A 15852-nucleotide genomic window follows, 5' to 3' on the forward strand; every position below is an offset into this window, starting at 1 on the left:
TGCACAAGTTTGGGAATTTCATTTAAAATATACGTCTATATATTTATCTTTTTCTTTCTTAACATTTGTTATGGATGGTGACTTTGCCTAAGCCCAAATCCAACTATCATGCTCAGATTTCTACACAATAGGAAGATAACTTATCTTTTTTTTTTTTTTTTTTTTAAGACTTTCACTTGGAAAGTAGAAACCTGGCCTCTTGAGGACAATCTAGACCCTTCAGATATGTTGGCAATCCAATTAAAAAGTATAGAGAAATCTAATCTCTGTCTCAAACTTATTTATAGCTTTTTCTTAGTTAATTCTCTCTAAGTTTTGGCTTGTATGTTTTTTTAATAAACCCAGCCTGATATTTGACCACATAAAGCATTGAAATTGCTTCTTGCTTTGTCCAGCCTGACTTCACATCACTTAAAAAATACGTATGTTCTCTGTGGCCTGTCCTTGAGCAAGAAAGGAGACTACAGGTACAGATAAAGCCATTGTTTGAATAGTGCATTAGACGATTACTGTAAGAAACTTTAAGAAAGATTATTATATAAAGAAAGCTTATTTATAAGCAGAATTAATACTTGGGTACTTTGCAGAGAAAAATGAAACAAATATGACGGTGTCCAGGAGTGCCTTTCAGTTTTCACTCTGGAGGCCTGTGAAATGTGTACATTGTCTTGGAGACTGACTAGAATTTGCTCTTGAAGCCAGGTCACTGCTTTGGGGTTACCAGTGGACACTTGGGGCTGTACAGAGCACAAGGCTGTGATTTTCACCCACTGAACACAGGACTGTTCCCTCAGGCAGATTGCGAGGCCATTATTTTATAACCCATTGGCCAGAATTGCTGTGTCAGCCAACCTTTTCCTGTTGAGCATCCACGCGGTGCTCCTCGGTGCCATGAACCCAGAACTTCTAAAGGAATTGGGACACACCAAAGGGATACTAGCAAGCAGGCTGGAAGTGCAGTCATATTTTCGTTGGCTTTTTATGAATATCTGTTTTCAGAAGTATAACCCCAGGGTGTCTGCTTCCAGCTGACACCTCACATGTGAGCAATGAGTTGTAACCATGATGATAACTAACAATGAACTGAGCACTTTCTTTGTGTTAGGAATTTCTCTAAATTACCTGCATTACCGTATTTAGTTTTCCCAAGCACCCTGTGCAGTAGCTAATGTTATTGCCACCATTTTTACTGAGGAGGAAACTGAAGCCTGGGGAGGTGACGTAATCTACCTAGGGTCACAGAGTTTGTGCACTGTGTTCTGCGTGTCCATCTCCAACATTCGTTCTAAGAAGGGACATGCCAGCACTGATACATGAGAGCAGGAAAACTGGTATCTGCAGACGGTGGTCATTGTGCAGGGTCGCATCGTCTCTGGATGGGCACTGTTCCCAAGCCTTTCTTTCAGGATGGTGGGGAATTGGAAAGGCTAAGATCTATCTATGCTTGTTTCTGTCTGAAGAAAGCATCCAGTGTCTGTTAGTGTTTTCTTTTAAGAGGCTGGGTCCTTGGCAACCCTGATGCAGGCCCATCTTCCCCAGCTCTGTGTTGTATTCCAGAGGGGCAAGGCATGGGTGTGCCTCCATAGGGAACCAGCCCGTGGGTCTAAGGCTGCAGCACTGGGTCAGTGGTAAGGAGCTTCTCCTGTCGCCCTTCCTTCTTCCTCCAGTCTTGGAGTCCCTCTTCCTCAGGTTGGGGAAACTGGTTCCACTTTGCTGTCAGGCCAGTTTGTGATATCCTGGCTTAGAAAGTTCCAGGGCCTATACTGCTTAAATAATAAGATTCTACTCTTATCTCTTGCCTGCCTCCTTCTGAAAGTATTCAATTCAGTTTACTGAAAGGTAAATGGTGAGCACTCAGGATTAAGTAATACTTCCAACCCACTTAAAGTTTCCTCACTGCCAACAAAGATACATAAGACCTAGGAATAACCATATTTTCCAAAGGCCATATACGTCATAGTTCACAAAAATGAAAAGTGAAAGTCACTCAGTCGTGTCCAACTCTTTGTGACCCCATGGACAATACAGTCCGTGGAATTCTCCAGGCCAGAATATTGGAGTGCATAGCCTTTCCCTTCTCCAGGGGATCTTCCCAACCCAAGGACTGAACCCAGGTCTCTCTCACTGCAGGTGGATTTTTTACCAGCTGAGCCACAAGGAAAGCCCACAAAAAATAGTTCACAAAGCCTACCATTAAATGGCATCCAGTAAGTGGCAGCCACAAGTATTTGAATCCTCAGACAACAAAGACCCTTCTTTGTTGTTGTTTTAGTATTCAGTCGTGTCCACTTCTTTGTGACCCCATGGAATGTAGCCTGCCAGGCTCCTCTGTCCATGGGATTTCCCAGGCGCAAGATGCTGGAGTGGGTTACCATTTCCTTCTCCAGGAGATCTTCCCAACCCAGGGCTCAAACCTGTGTCGCTTGTATTGGCAGACGGGTTTTTTACCACTGAGCCACCAGGGAAGCCCCGACCATTCTTAAGTATGTCATAAGTGTCTGATCAAAAGCAGTTGACTGAGGGAGAAGGAGAAGTGTAAGATATACACTTAAATTCAAGATATACACTTGAAGTTCAAGTGTGTACAAGTTCGAGATATACACTTGAACAGAATTCAGTGTAATGCATACGTATTCAATCCCTGGTTAAACAATTATCTATAGACTCTGATCTCTGAAGGCATTTCCTAACTAGAGTACAGAGATACATTGTCATGTTGGTTCAGGGGTAGCTATTCGCCATCAGGCTGTTCTTTCTGGGCTGTTTTGATTTCCTGAGCAGCTTTGTGTGAGAAATGCCAGGTGTCAAAAAAATCTGTTGTAGAGGAGAATCATAAACAAACCATTAGGAAAAAAACTTTATCATATAATAGAGAATATCCCATTTTCCTGAACTCCCCCTGAACACTCTTCCTCAGTTGAAGGGTCCTGAGTATCAGACTTACCCATACTCAAGAGCCATGTTGCTGCCCGCCCCACGTCTCGATCATGTCTCCATTTTTTTTCCCCCATCTCCTTTTTCTGGCTACATCCAGCTTACTTTTAATTGCTTCTCTTTCCCACTGTTTGCTGAGTGGATAATTAAACAGTAAGTCCTGTTCTTTGTTGAGACCATACTTTTAAAAAAAGACTTCCTACAGGGAACTGATGGTAACTTTGAAAGATAAGCTTTGAAAAGGGGGCCCCTGAACTTTAGGAAGATGAAAGTTTTGAGAACGGAATTCAGGTAAAAGCCCATTCCAGCTGAGTCTTCATGCTCAGGAGGGTACAGGTTTTTAGAGACCATTGATTGTTGGTTTCTGTCCTCTAGTACTTAAGGTGCTGGAGTTGACCACCTGGGTTCAGATCCCAGCAGTGCCACTTAGGAGCTGTATGATACCGAGCAAATTACTTCCTGTGTGTGCCTCAATTTTTTTCATCTGTGAAACAGAGACAATAATAGCACCTGGCTTAAAGAGTTGTGAGGACTGAATCAAAATGAACCATTTAGCACCTGGACTCATGGGAAGTGTTCAATAAATGCTTAGTAAAACATTCATGGAGTGCTAAAGAAAGATGTACTTACTTTAGATTTGTGTAAAAATATCATATTGGAACCATGGTGACAGTGGTTACTGCATTTGACCTAATAATAACCTCCAATGTTTTTACTTTGATTTTTCCTCTGTCAGCCACCCCCTTGGGAGGGAAGCAGGAGCTGCTTGTCTATGTATCTCTCTGATCCTGGGCAGATGAGAATTATAAGCCATTGGCCTGATGGGCCTCCTGGTTCTTTTTCTTACTCAGGTGCTGGAAAGCTTTAAGATCATGGACTATAGCCTTTTGCTGGGGATCCACATCTTGGACCATACCCTCAAAGAAAAAGAAGAGGAAATTTCCCAAAATGTGCCTGATGCTAAGCGGCCTGGGACGCAAAAGGTTCTCTACTCAACAGCAATGGAATCCATCCAGGGTCCAGGGAAATCGGGAGACGGAATCATCACAGAGAACCCAGACACGTAAGTGCAGCCGTCTGCCCACACACCCCTTGATCACGGCAGACAACGTCACTGGGTAATTAAATGCAATCATATTCCATTCATGGTGTCTCTTTAGGAATAGATTCCTACCTGGCACTAAAATGGATCAGGCCAGCCTAATTTCCTCTCATCCACAGATAACTGGATGAATGGCAGTTTTTTGAGTCATTATGCTTTCACCCACATGGTTTCTTTTTTCAAATGGCTCCATAATTTAACAATGGCTAAAAATGTTTTTATTCCTATTTACTACATATTCAAAACATCCTTCACAAACAGGGGGGATATACTTTGAATTTGAATAAGCATGCATTTAAGCAAATACTTGCTAGAAGTGATGTCTGCAATTCAGAACTTTTTATCTGTGTAAGAGGATTCTGTTGTCCTAGTCCTACATCCTGACAGATGTGATCACTTGGTTCAGCCAGATGTGCAGCATTAGGTTACATGTACAAAGTGCTTATTGACTAACAGAAACAGTTACAACCAAAGAAAATTGTTGAATTGGTTGACTGTACCACGTGTGTGTACTAGCCGAGCAAAAAGACTGAAAGAAAGAAATCATTTTCCTTGACTATAACTGCCTATCTTGTAAGCTTCTTCAACGGTGACTAAACCACAGACATATTTTACTTTTATGAAGGAAATTCATACATACTAAAGTTTTTAATCCTTCCTATAAATCCATCTAATAAGTAATAACTTATGCAGATGAATAAATACAGAGGAAAGATGTTAACAGTAGTTATCTTTGCATCCTTGGAATGGATTCTTTATATATTTTTATATATTTTTTTTCCTTTGTGCTCACCTATATTTTATTTAAAAATTTCACAGTAAACATATAAAAGTGTTGCATTTTTGATGGGCAGTATTTTGAAATACTTTAAAAATTCTTGCTCATGGTTTTAAAGTCAGAATAATTTTTTAATTGAATTCTTCCCATCCAACTCTTCAGAACTGGCAACTGTGGTATTATTCTCCTTCTTGGAAAGTACATCTTTCTTGATTCCCAGGAAGACTTTAGCTGAAGCCAAAAAAAATAAAAAAATAAAGATGAGAGTCCATGATTTTAGAGACTAACCATTTTCATTTACAGTCTATTTATTAGAAATGATTTTTAACTTCCTGTTCACATAAAATGATTTTTCTTTTGCTCTGTTCACAGAATGGGAGGCATTCCAGCTAAAAGCCATAAGGGAGAAAAGCTACTCTTATTTATGGGCATTATTGACATTCTGCAATCATATAGGTAAAAAATTGGGGGGAATAGTCTTTTATTATTTCAAAATAATTCAATGAAAGGTTCTGAGAATTCACCAAATGGGGTTGATTTTACATTCTTACTTTTATTTTTCTGTATGTTTATATTTAGATTAATGAAGAAGTTGGAACATTCCTGGAAAGCTCTTGTTTATGATGGGGTGAGTGATTTATCATGCTCCTTGTGAAACTGGATTATTTTTCTGATTTCTCAGAGACCTTAGTGTATGTCTAGGAAGCTGTGTCACTTGAAAAGGAGAGGAAACAAATATCTTTATAAACTCAGAATCTCAGGCTTAGCAGATCAGTTCAAATCTAAGAATAAAGACAACATAAATGTGAATGGCTCTTCAAATAGAGGCCATCCACGTGGGTGAACAGGTAGAGGCCAGGAAAACAAAATGATGTCTTATTTTGATGTGCAATCTAAAGGACCCAGTTAGGAGATGATGAGAAAAAGCTAAAGGCTTTTCATAGGCACTGGAAAGACCAGTAGGACAGTTGAAGTTCTCCCAAAACTAAGCTTCAGAGGGGGTTGAACCTGAATTTGATGGTGGTCAGCTATAGGCTGGAATCCTGCATTTAAACCATGTTACTAACCATGTGACCCAGACACATTGCTTGCTTCTCATCTCTTAGTGTAGTTTCCCATTTATAGCAGGAAGCTAGTAATAGTACCTGTACCTCAGAATATTTCCCTGGTGGCAGAGTGGTAAAAAATTCACCTCCAAGCAGGAGACGCAGGTTCAGTCCCGGGGTTGGGAAGATCCTCTGGAGGAGGTACAGTATTCTTGCCTGGAAAATTCCACGGACACAGGAGACTGGTGGACTACAGTCCATGGGGTCACAAAGTGTCTGACACAATTTAGTGCGCGCACTGCTACACTCCCTGCCTCATAGGCTGACTTGAGGGTTAAGTTAAATAATGCCCTTTGGTGTTCAACACAATGCATAACACATAATAAGGACATGGGAAGGGAAAACTTTTAAATTGTGTTGGATTTAAATATAACAAAGGTTAACTGATACAAGAATGTCTTTTGCACCCAGAAATGGCATGACTGAAGAAAACAATTATCAAAGAGCAGTCTGTCTACACACACACACACAACTTCCTATCTAGAAGTTAAATGTGAACTTCCTGCTGCTTGACAGAACATTTATGGCCTCAGCCTCACTCAGTTAATAACTCAGAGTGACACTTCCAAAGATTGTATTGGTCAAAGATTTGCTCACATATTTTTTTAAGATGTTAGCAGATGCTTTTCTTTGGAAAAAAAGATAAATTATGGATGCTATTCTTCTCTGTTCCTGGAAAAGAACACTTCGCTGTCTCAGTTCTGAGGAAGACTGGTAATAACCTCTCAGCATGTCAGATCTGCATTGTGTCCACAGGCTAAGGAAATGACCTTTGTCAAAATGCACTTTTAAACAACAGGTTCACAAGTTTGTTTCTGAGAATCAAATTTAGGCTTCTTATTCAAATCAAAGATTCTTTTTTAAGGAAAGGCCAAGATGGAAGGTTAGTTTTTTTCCTTCTAGCTGAGAAAAGTACCAACTACATAATGCCTTGAACATGGAAGGGAGAGAGAGTAAACACTTTGATTCTCCTCCTGTTTATTGACAGTTTCAATTCCCTGTTACCAAATGAGACTTCTGCTCCAAATGGTCTAGTCTCTATTGGTCAGATACTTCTAAGGAGCCCCTACCTTTGTTGAAATAAAATATGTCTTCTGTTTTTCAGTGTCCTTTTTTTTTTTTTTTTTAAGAAAATCTCTGTGCTGACTATATATTTATGTAATTATAAGCAATAGTTAAGACTTTTTTTTTTCTTTTTACAATTGTGCCTCTCCTTTAAACAACGCTTCCTCATACCAAAAAGAGCCACAGTTTAACCTCTCTTAGAAGGCAAGGGCTGACTCAGTGATCTTACATCTTACGTATTTCTAAATGACTGCACTTGTGAATCCATGTCCACTTCCAGCAGAAACTGACAGAACACTGGGGGGAGTGCATGTCAGACCAGTGGGAAGTTTTCCATCACATCTGCAGGATCACTGATAGTCTAGAGAACATTATCACTTGGCAGAGGATTCCTCCATGCTGTGTCCTTCATAAAACACTGATTACAGAATTCTCTTATGCTTCATGTAACACCCAGTTTCACAGATGAAAAGACTGAGGCACTGAGATACTGTCTTTACCCAGGATCACAGAGCTCTTTAAAATTAGAGCTAACACGAGAACCGGGTCTCTGGATTCTGGTCCAATGTGTATTTCTTCTTCCAAACCCACTGCAGACGATATTATTTAAATATAAATTTTTAGAAGTTTCTCTGTTGGAATCCATGAACCTCAAATCAAAATGGAACACTAAATAAGCAAATTTACTATTTTTAGGAATGTCTATCTCAGATAGCAAATAAGTGACTGCTGAATAAATATATGGAATTAGCTCCTTCATCTGTCTTCTTTCCTGGACTTGTAATAAAATGCCCCCTCAGTCCTAATGACTCCTACCAAGCATGAGAGAATTGAGCTAATGATTTAATTCAATTCAGCTGTATCTAATTAGTAGCTAATCGAACATAACAGGGATCGTCAGTCAGCCTTATCTCCTAGGAATCGTCGTGGTGTTTACATACCTTATTACTGGAAAGTGAAACCAGCAAACTTTTTTTTTTGCTCTCTATCTCAACCTTACATTGGGGTTGTTTTGCTTGTTTATGTCCCAGTTTTGTTCTGACTGAAAGTGATTATGTCTTTGTTCCAGATGACACTTGAGGCACTGGTTGCCTTATATGTTAAAAAGTGGAATTTAAAAGCCCCTCGTGGTGGGCAGTGGATCAAGGATTAGCTGTTTGGGTTTATAAAGCAGAGTCTTTGCTATCTCAGCCCTGCCCCTCTTCATTATCTGTTTCGCCATGAGTATCTGGAATCTTTGCTCAGATTGATCCTTGTGCTTTTTGCCCCAGCTCGGCTCCTGTGCACACGCCCACAGGCATCACTCATGTCTGGCTCCTAACATCCATACCTTCTGGTTAAGGACATTGGCTAACAGAAAGCTGGTTGCATAGAGCTTTCTACTGACTCGAAACAAACTGTGTGAGAGGTAAACCTGTGGTACCTGATTTATCTTTTCAGGACACTGTTTCGGTTCATAGACCCAGCTTTTATGCAGACAGATTTCTAAAGTTTATGAATTCCAGAGTTTTCAAGAAAATTCAAGGTAAGATTTTTATGAATTTCTTTTTTTTTTTTACCCTCAGCACTTAATGACTGGCTTCACTTTGTAAGATTTTTATTGAAAGCATTTGAACTATTTATCTCCCCAAAGCAGTAATCAGTAATTGTAGTTAAATATCTTCAGTTTAGTTCAGTTCAGTCGCTGAGTCATGTCCGACTCTGCAACCCCATGAATTGCAGCACGCCAGGCCTCCCTGTCCATCACCAACTCCCGGAGTTCACCCAGACTCACGTCCATCGAGTCAGTGATGCCATCCAGCCATCTCATCCTCTGTCGTCCCCTTCTCCTCCTGCCCCCAATCCCTCCCAGCATCAGAGTCTTCCAATGAGTCAACTCTTGGCATGAGGTGGCCAAAGTACTGGAGTTTCAGCTTTAGCATCATTCCTTCCAAAGAAATCCCAGAGCTGATCTCCTTCAGAATGGACTGGTTGGATCTCCTTGCAGTCCAAGGGACTCTCAAGAGTCTTCTCCAACATCACAGTTCAAAAGCATCTGCCAGGTGCTTATTGATGCCATAATCATTAGAGTCCAATTTTGTGCTGGAAAAAATATTAAACCATATAATATATTGGCTAAATACATTATGATATAATTAAATAATGGGATAATATGAAACAAAAATGATGTATTAAAGCACATTTAGTCCTTATAGCTTCATTTACATGTATATAGTTATTGGCCTGCATACCTATACGGACAACAAAATTCTAGTGGGGTATATAAAAATGTAGTTAGTCTCATGGAATATTCTCCAAAATAGACCATATGTGAGTCCTGAAAATATATTTCAATAGATTTTAAAAGATTGAAGTCATGAAAAGTATCTTTTCTGATCACAACAGAATAAATAAAGAGCAAAAACTAGAAAATTCACAAATATGTGAGAATTAACACATGCTCACATATTCAGAAATGTGTGAAAATTAAACAAACAACTACCAATGGATCAAAGAGAAAAGCACAGAAAAATTAGAAAAAACTTAAAGATAAATGGAAATGAACATACACATTCCAAAAAATTATCAGTTCATTTGCTCAATCATGTCTGACTCTGTGCAACCCCATAGACTGCAGCACGCCAGCCTTCCCTGTCCATCACCAACTCCTGGAGCTTACTCATGTCCATTGAGTCGGTGATGCCATCCAACCATCTCATCCTCTGTCGTCCCCTTCTCCTCCTGCCCTCAATCTTTCCCAGCATCAGGGTCTTTTCCAATGATTCAGTTCTTCGAATCAGGTGGCCAAGGTTTTGGAGTTTCAGCATCAGCATCAGTCCTTCCAATGAATATTCAGGACTGATTTCCTTTAGGATGGACTGGCTGGATCTCCTTGCAGTCCAAGGGACTCTCAAGAGTCTTCTCCAACACCACAGTTCAAAAGCATCAATTCTTTAGTCCTCAGCTTTCTTTATAGTCCAATTCTCACATCCACACATGACTACTGGAAAAACCATACTTTGACCAGACAAACCTTTGTTGGCAAAGTAATGTCTCTGCTGTTTAATATGGTGTCTAGGTTTGTCATGGCTTTTCTTAAGGAGTGTCTTTTAATTTCATGGCTGCAATCACCATCTGCAGGGAGTTTGGAGCCCAAGAAAATCAACTCTGTGCTGTTTCCATTATTTCCCCATCTATTTTCCATGAAGTGATGGGACTGGATGCCATGATCTTAGTTTTTTTGAATGTTGAGTTTTAAGCCAGCTTTTGCACTTTCCAAAAACTTACAGGATGCTGCAAAGTCAGTGCTGGGAGGGAAATATATAGCTATAAATGCCTACATTCAAAAAGAAGAAAGATCACAAATCAGTACCCTAACTTTAAACCATAAGGAATTAAAAAAGGAAGATCAGACTAAACCCAAAGTTAACAATGGCTATTCTGACCCATGAAGTTGTGTGTTATTTTCTTTTTCTTTACATCAATATTTATTAAATTTTCTACAACAGGTGTGTATAATTTATGTAGAAATGTTTTTAACTGTATTAAAAGAAAAAAAAATATTGTTCCTTATGTTATCATTTAGGTATTTTGTGGTCCAATTTAGTAACGATTTAAAGTGAAAGTCACTCAGTCGTGTCTGACTGTTTGCGACTCCATGGACTATACAGTGCATGGAATTCTCCAGACCAGAATACTGGAGTGGGTAGCCATTCCACTCCTTCTCCGGGAGATCTTCCCAACCCAAGGATTGAATCCAGGTCCCCCTCATTGCAGGCGGAATCTTTACCAGCTGAGCTACCAGGGAAGCCCCATAACAATTTAGCCATACACAAAAAGCTGAAAAAGTGGAAAATTCATATTTTTTATTTATATAAGACAGATTTTTAAAATAATATTTGTTGGAGTTCTTTGTTAATGAAAGTGAAGCACTTTCTTTTTTAAGCTTTTTCCCCCTAAAGTTACATATAGCATTCACATAATGTTACATATAACATTATGTAAGTTTAAGGTGTAATGACGTGATGATGTTACATATAACATTTACATGTTACATATAGCATTTTCCCATAATGTTACATATAGCATTATGTAAATTTAAGGTATAAAATGTGATGGTATGATACATATATATATTGCAAGATGATTATCACAGTTACGTTACTTTGTACCTTCACCATCCTATATAATTACCAATTGTGATTGTGTATGTGTATCATGAGAATATTTAAGACCTACCCTCCTAGCATCTTTCCAGTGGATAAGACAGAATTATTAACTGTAGTCACCTTGCTGTATTTTAGATTTCTAAGACTTATTCATCTTATGAAATGCAAGTTGGTGCTCTTTGACCAATATATCCCCATTTCACCCACCTGTCAGCCCCAAGTAACAATTCTTCTACTCTCTGTGTCTATGAATTCAGCTTCTTTAGCACATGTAAATGAGATCATACAGTATTTGTCTTTCTCTTTCTGGCTTATTTCACTTAACATAATGCTGTCATGGTCCATCTATATTGTCACAAGTGACACAATTTCCTAATTTTTAACAGCTGAATAATATTCATATATGTGTCAGTTTTTTTATCCATTCATCTGTCAGTGGACATTTGGGTTGTTTCCATGTCTTGGCTATTGGAAATAATGCCTCACATACAGTGGAAATGCAGATCTCTCTTTGAGATGGTGATTTCATTTCCTTCAGATACATACCCAGAAGTGGGGAATGCTAGATCATATGATAGTTCTATTTTTAACTTTTTGAGGTGTCTCCATACTGTTTTCATAGTGGCTGATCAATTTACGTTACCATCAACAGTGTATCAGGGTTCCCTTTTCTCCATATCCTGGCAATGCTTGTTATTTGTTGTATTTTTGATAATAGCCATTCTGACAGGTATTATTAGGTGATTATGGTTTTGATTTGCATTTCCATAATGATTGGTAATGTTACATATCTTTTCATGCACCTGTTGGCCATCGGTATGTCTTCTTTGAAAAATGTCTATTCAGGACTTTTTTTTTTTTTTTGCCCATTTTTAAATCAGATTATTTGATTTTTTGCTATTGGATTGTATGAATTGTTTATATATTGTGAATATTAACCCCTTATTTGGAACATGGTTTGCAAATATTTTCTCCCATTCTGTAGGCTGCCTCTTCATTTTATTGACTGTTTCTTTTGTTTTATAGATGCTTTTTAATTTAAGGTAGTCCCACTTGTTTATTTTGCTTTTGTTGCTCATGCTTTTTTGTGTGATATCCAAAAAGTTATTCCCAAGACCATTGTCAAGGAACTTTCCCCTATGTTTTCTTATGCTATTGTTAGTTTCAGGTTTTATATTTAAGTCTTTAACCTGACCCGTGCCAATGTAAAAATATTAGAAAATGGAAAAGAATGCCAAGAAAACTGTGAAAATTATTTAATATCCCACTACCTAGAGATATCCACAGCAAATATTTTTTCCTCCAGTTTTATTGAGCTGTAGTGAACATATAACACTGTTTAAGATGTGCAGCATGATTTGACTTTCAAGAGTCTTCTCCAACACCACAGTTCAAATGCATCAATTCTTCGGCGCTCAGCTTTCTTCACAGTCCAACTCTCATATCCATACATGACCACTGGAAAAACCATAGCCTTGACTAGATGGACCTTGGTTGGCAAAGTAATGTCTCTACTTTTGAATATGCTATCTAGGTTGGTCATAACTTTCCTTCCAAGGAGTAAGCGTCTTTTAATTTCATGGCTGCAGTCACCATCTGCAGTGATTTTGGAGCCCCAAAAAATAAAGTCTGACACTATTTCCACTGTTTACCCATCTATTTGCCATGAAGTGATGGGACCAGATGCCATGATCTTCGTTTTCTGAATGTTGAGCTTTAAGCCAACTTTTTCACTCTCCTCTTTCACTTTCATCAAGAGGCTTTTTAGTTCCTCTTCACTTTCTGCCATAAGGGTGGTGTTATCTCATATCTAAGGTTATTGATATTTCTCCCAGCAATCTTGATTCCAGCTTGTGCTTCTTCCAGCCCAGTGTTTCTCATGATGTACTCTGCATATAAGTTAAATAAGCAGGGTGACAGTACACAGCCTTGATGTACTTCTTTTCCTATTTGGAACCAGTCTATTGTTCCATGTCCAGTTCTAACTGTTGCTTCCTGACCTGCATATAGGTTTCTCAAGAGGCAGGTCAGGTAGTCTGGTATGCCCATCTCTTTCAGAATTTTCCACAGTTTATTGTGATCCACACAGTCAAAGGACTTGGCATAGTCAGTAAAGCAGAAATAGATGTTTTTCTGGAACTCTCTTGCTTTTTCCATGATCCAGTGGATGTTGGCAATTTGAACTCTGGTTCCTCTGCTGTGGTAGTTAATGGAGAACCCCAAGACAGTTTGTGCCAAGGGGGACCTTCCTGGCTTGATGCTGCCCATGCCCCCATCCCTGTGGGTGAGCCCCTGCCAGCCCTTGCCACCACAGGAGACCCTCCAACACTGGCAGGTAGTTTTGGTTCAGTCATCTGTGGGGTCACTGCTCCTTCCCTCTGAGTCTTGGTGCACAGAAGATTTTGACTGTGTCTCCAAGACTGTAGTCTCTGTTTCCCCCAGTGCTGTGGAAGTCCTATAATCAAGTTCTTTTGGCCTTCAAGGCCAGATTCCCTGGGGATTCCAAGTCCCTTTGTCAGATCCCTAGGCTGGGAAGCCTGACACGGGGTTCTGAACTTTCAGAAGTGGGAACGCCTCTTTGGTATTATTGTTCTCCATTTTGTGGTTTACCCACCTAGCAGGTATAGGATGTTACTTTATCATGATTGCACCCCTCCTACAGTCTCTCTTTGGTTTCTTCTTTGTCTTTGGACGTGGAGTCTTTTTTTGGTGGGTTCCAGCATCCTCCTGTCGACAGTTGTTCAACATCTAGTTGCAATTTTGGTGTTCTGGCAGGAGGAGGTGAGCGTACATCCTTCTGCTCCACCATCTTGAACTGGAAGGTTGCCCACTTTTCAGTTGGGTTGTTTGTTTTCCTGGTATTGACTTGCATGAGCTACTTGTGTATTTTTGGAAATTAAGCCTTTGTTGGTTCACTTGCTAGTATTTTCTCCCATTCTGAGGATTGTCTTTTCACTTTGCTTATAGTTTCCTTTGCAGTGAAAATGCTTTTAAGTTTAATTAGGTCCTCTTGTTTATTTTGTTTTAGTACCATTACTCTAGGAAGTGGGGCCATAGAGGATCTTGCTGTGATTTGTGTCAGAGTGTTCTACCTATGTTTTCCTCTAAGAGCTTTAAAGTTTCTGGTCTTACATTTAGATCTTTAATCCATTTTGAGTTTCTCTTTGTATATGGGGTTAGGAAGTGTTCTAATTTCATTCTTTTACACTCAGCTGTCCAGTTTTCCCAGCAGCACTGATTGAAGAGACTGTCTTTGCCTCATTGTCTATTCTTACCTCCTTTGTCAAAGATAACGTGCCCGTAGGTGCATGGGTTTATCTCTAGGCTTTCCATGTAGTTCCATTAGTCTATATTTCTGTTTTTGTGGCAGTACCATACTGTCTTGATGACTGCAGCTTTGTAGTATAGTCTGAAATCAGAAAGGTTGAGTCCTCCAGCTCCATTCTTCCTTCTCAAGTTTGCTGTGGATATTCAGGGTCTTTTATGTTTCCATACAAATTGTGAAATTTTCCGCTAGTTCTGTGAAAAATGCCATTGGTAATTTGATAGGGATCACACTGAATCTGTAGATTGTGTTTTGTAGTATAGTCATTTTCACAATATTGCTTCTTCCAACCCAGGAGCATGGAATATCTCTCTATTTATGTCATCTTAGATTTCTTTCATCAGTGTCTTATAGTTTTCTGTATACAGTTCTTTTGTTTCCTTAGTTGGGTCTGTTCCTAGGTATTTTATTCTCTTTCCCTAGAAGTTTTGACTGCCTTCATCTAATTCCCCCTCCTCCCAACCTCACCCCCAGTCTCTGATAGCCACAGATCTGATCTCTTTTTCTACAAGTTTGTTTGTTTTTGAAGTATAATTGATCTACAAAACTATGTTAGTTCCTGTTATGCAGCATAGAGATTTGATATTTTTATACATTTCAAACTGATCATCACAATAAGTCTCCTTATAATATGTCACAATGCAAAGATATCACATAATAATTGACTGTTCCCCACACGGTACATTTCATAACTGTGGCTCATTTATTTTGCAACCAGAAGTTTATACCTCTTAATCTTTCTCACCTATTTGCCCCACCACTACCACTACCTGAAATATCTGTATTTATCTTTCTTTGTCTGACTGATTTCACTTAGCAGAATACCCTCTCAATCTATCCATGAGGTCACCAATGGCAAGATTTCATTCTTTATTATGGATGAGCAATATTCCTGTGTGTGAGAGAGAGAGAGATCGATCTTTATCCACTCATGTATTGATGGGTGGGCACATAGGTTGCTTCCATATTTTGACTGATGTAAATAATGCTACAATGAATATAAAGGTGCATATATCCTTTCTAATTAGTGCTTTGTTTTCTTTGGATGAATATCCCGCAGTGGAATTGTTGGATATGGTAGTTCTGTTTTTAACTTTTTGAGGAATCCCCATACTGTTTTCCATAGTGGCTGATCATTTTACCTTCCCACCAACAGTACCCAAGGCTTCCCTTTATTCCATATCTTCACCAACACTTGTTACTTGTTGTCTTTCTGATAATAGCCATTCTGGTTGGCAGCTATATGTCATCTTTGGGAAAATGTCTGTTCAGATCCTCCACACTAATATTTTGACATTCTTCCTACCCATCTTTATTTCTGTACTTTGTGTATTTATACAAAGGTAGTGGCACAGTGGTGTACAGTTTTATGTCTGTGTCCTCTGTTTTTTACA

At 39.1% G+C, this 15852-nt stretch overlaps 1 protein-coding gene across 2 annotated transcripts in view; it reads left to right on the forward strand.

The window, feature by feature from the left end:
• PIP5K1B (phosphatidylinositol-4-phosphate 5-kinase type 1 beta) overlaps window positions 1–15852 on the forward strand; it is a 346195-nt gene that overhangs the window by 232896 nt on the left and 97447 nt on the right. For both annotated transcript variants that reach the window (XM_027549417.1, XM_027549419.1), the window contains exons 8-11: window positions 3786–3997; window positions 5187–5270; window positions 5394–5442; window positions 8426–8510. In XM_027549417.1, coding sequence (XP_027405218.1) covers window positions 3786–3997; window positions 5187–5270; window positions 5394–5442; window positions 8426–8510 — 430 coding nt within the window. The remainder of the gene's footprint in view (window positions 1–3785; window positions 3998–5186; window positions 5271–5393; window positions 5443–8425; window positions 8511–15852) is intronic.

This window comes from Bos indicus x Bos taurus, chromosome 8, assembly GCF_003369695.1.
Source record: "Bos indicus x Bos taurus breed Angus x Brahman F1 hybrid chromosome 8, Bos_hybrid_MaternalHap_v2.0, whole genome shotgun sequence".
In the NCBI taxonomy this organism is placed as follows: domain Eukaryota; kingdom Metazoa; phylum Chordata; class Mammalia; order Artiodactyla; family Bovidae; genus Bos; species Bos indicus x Bos taurus.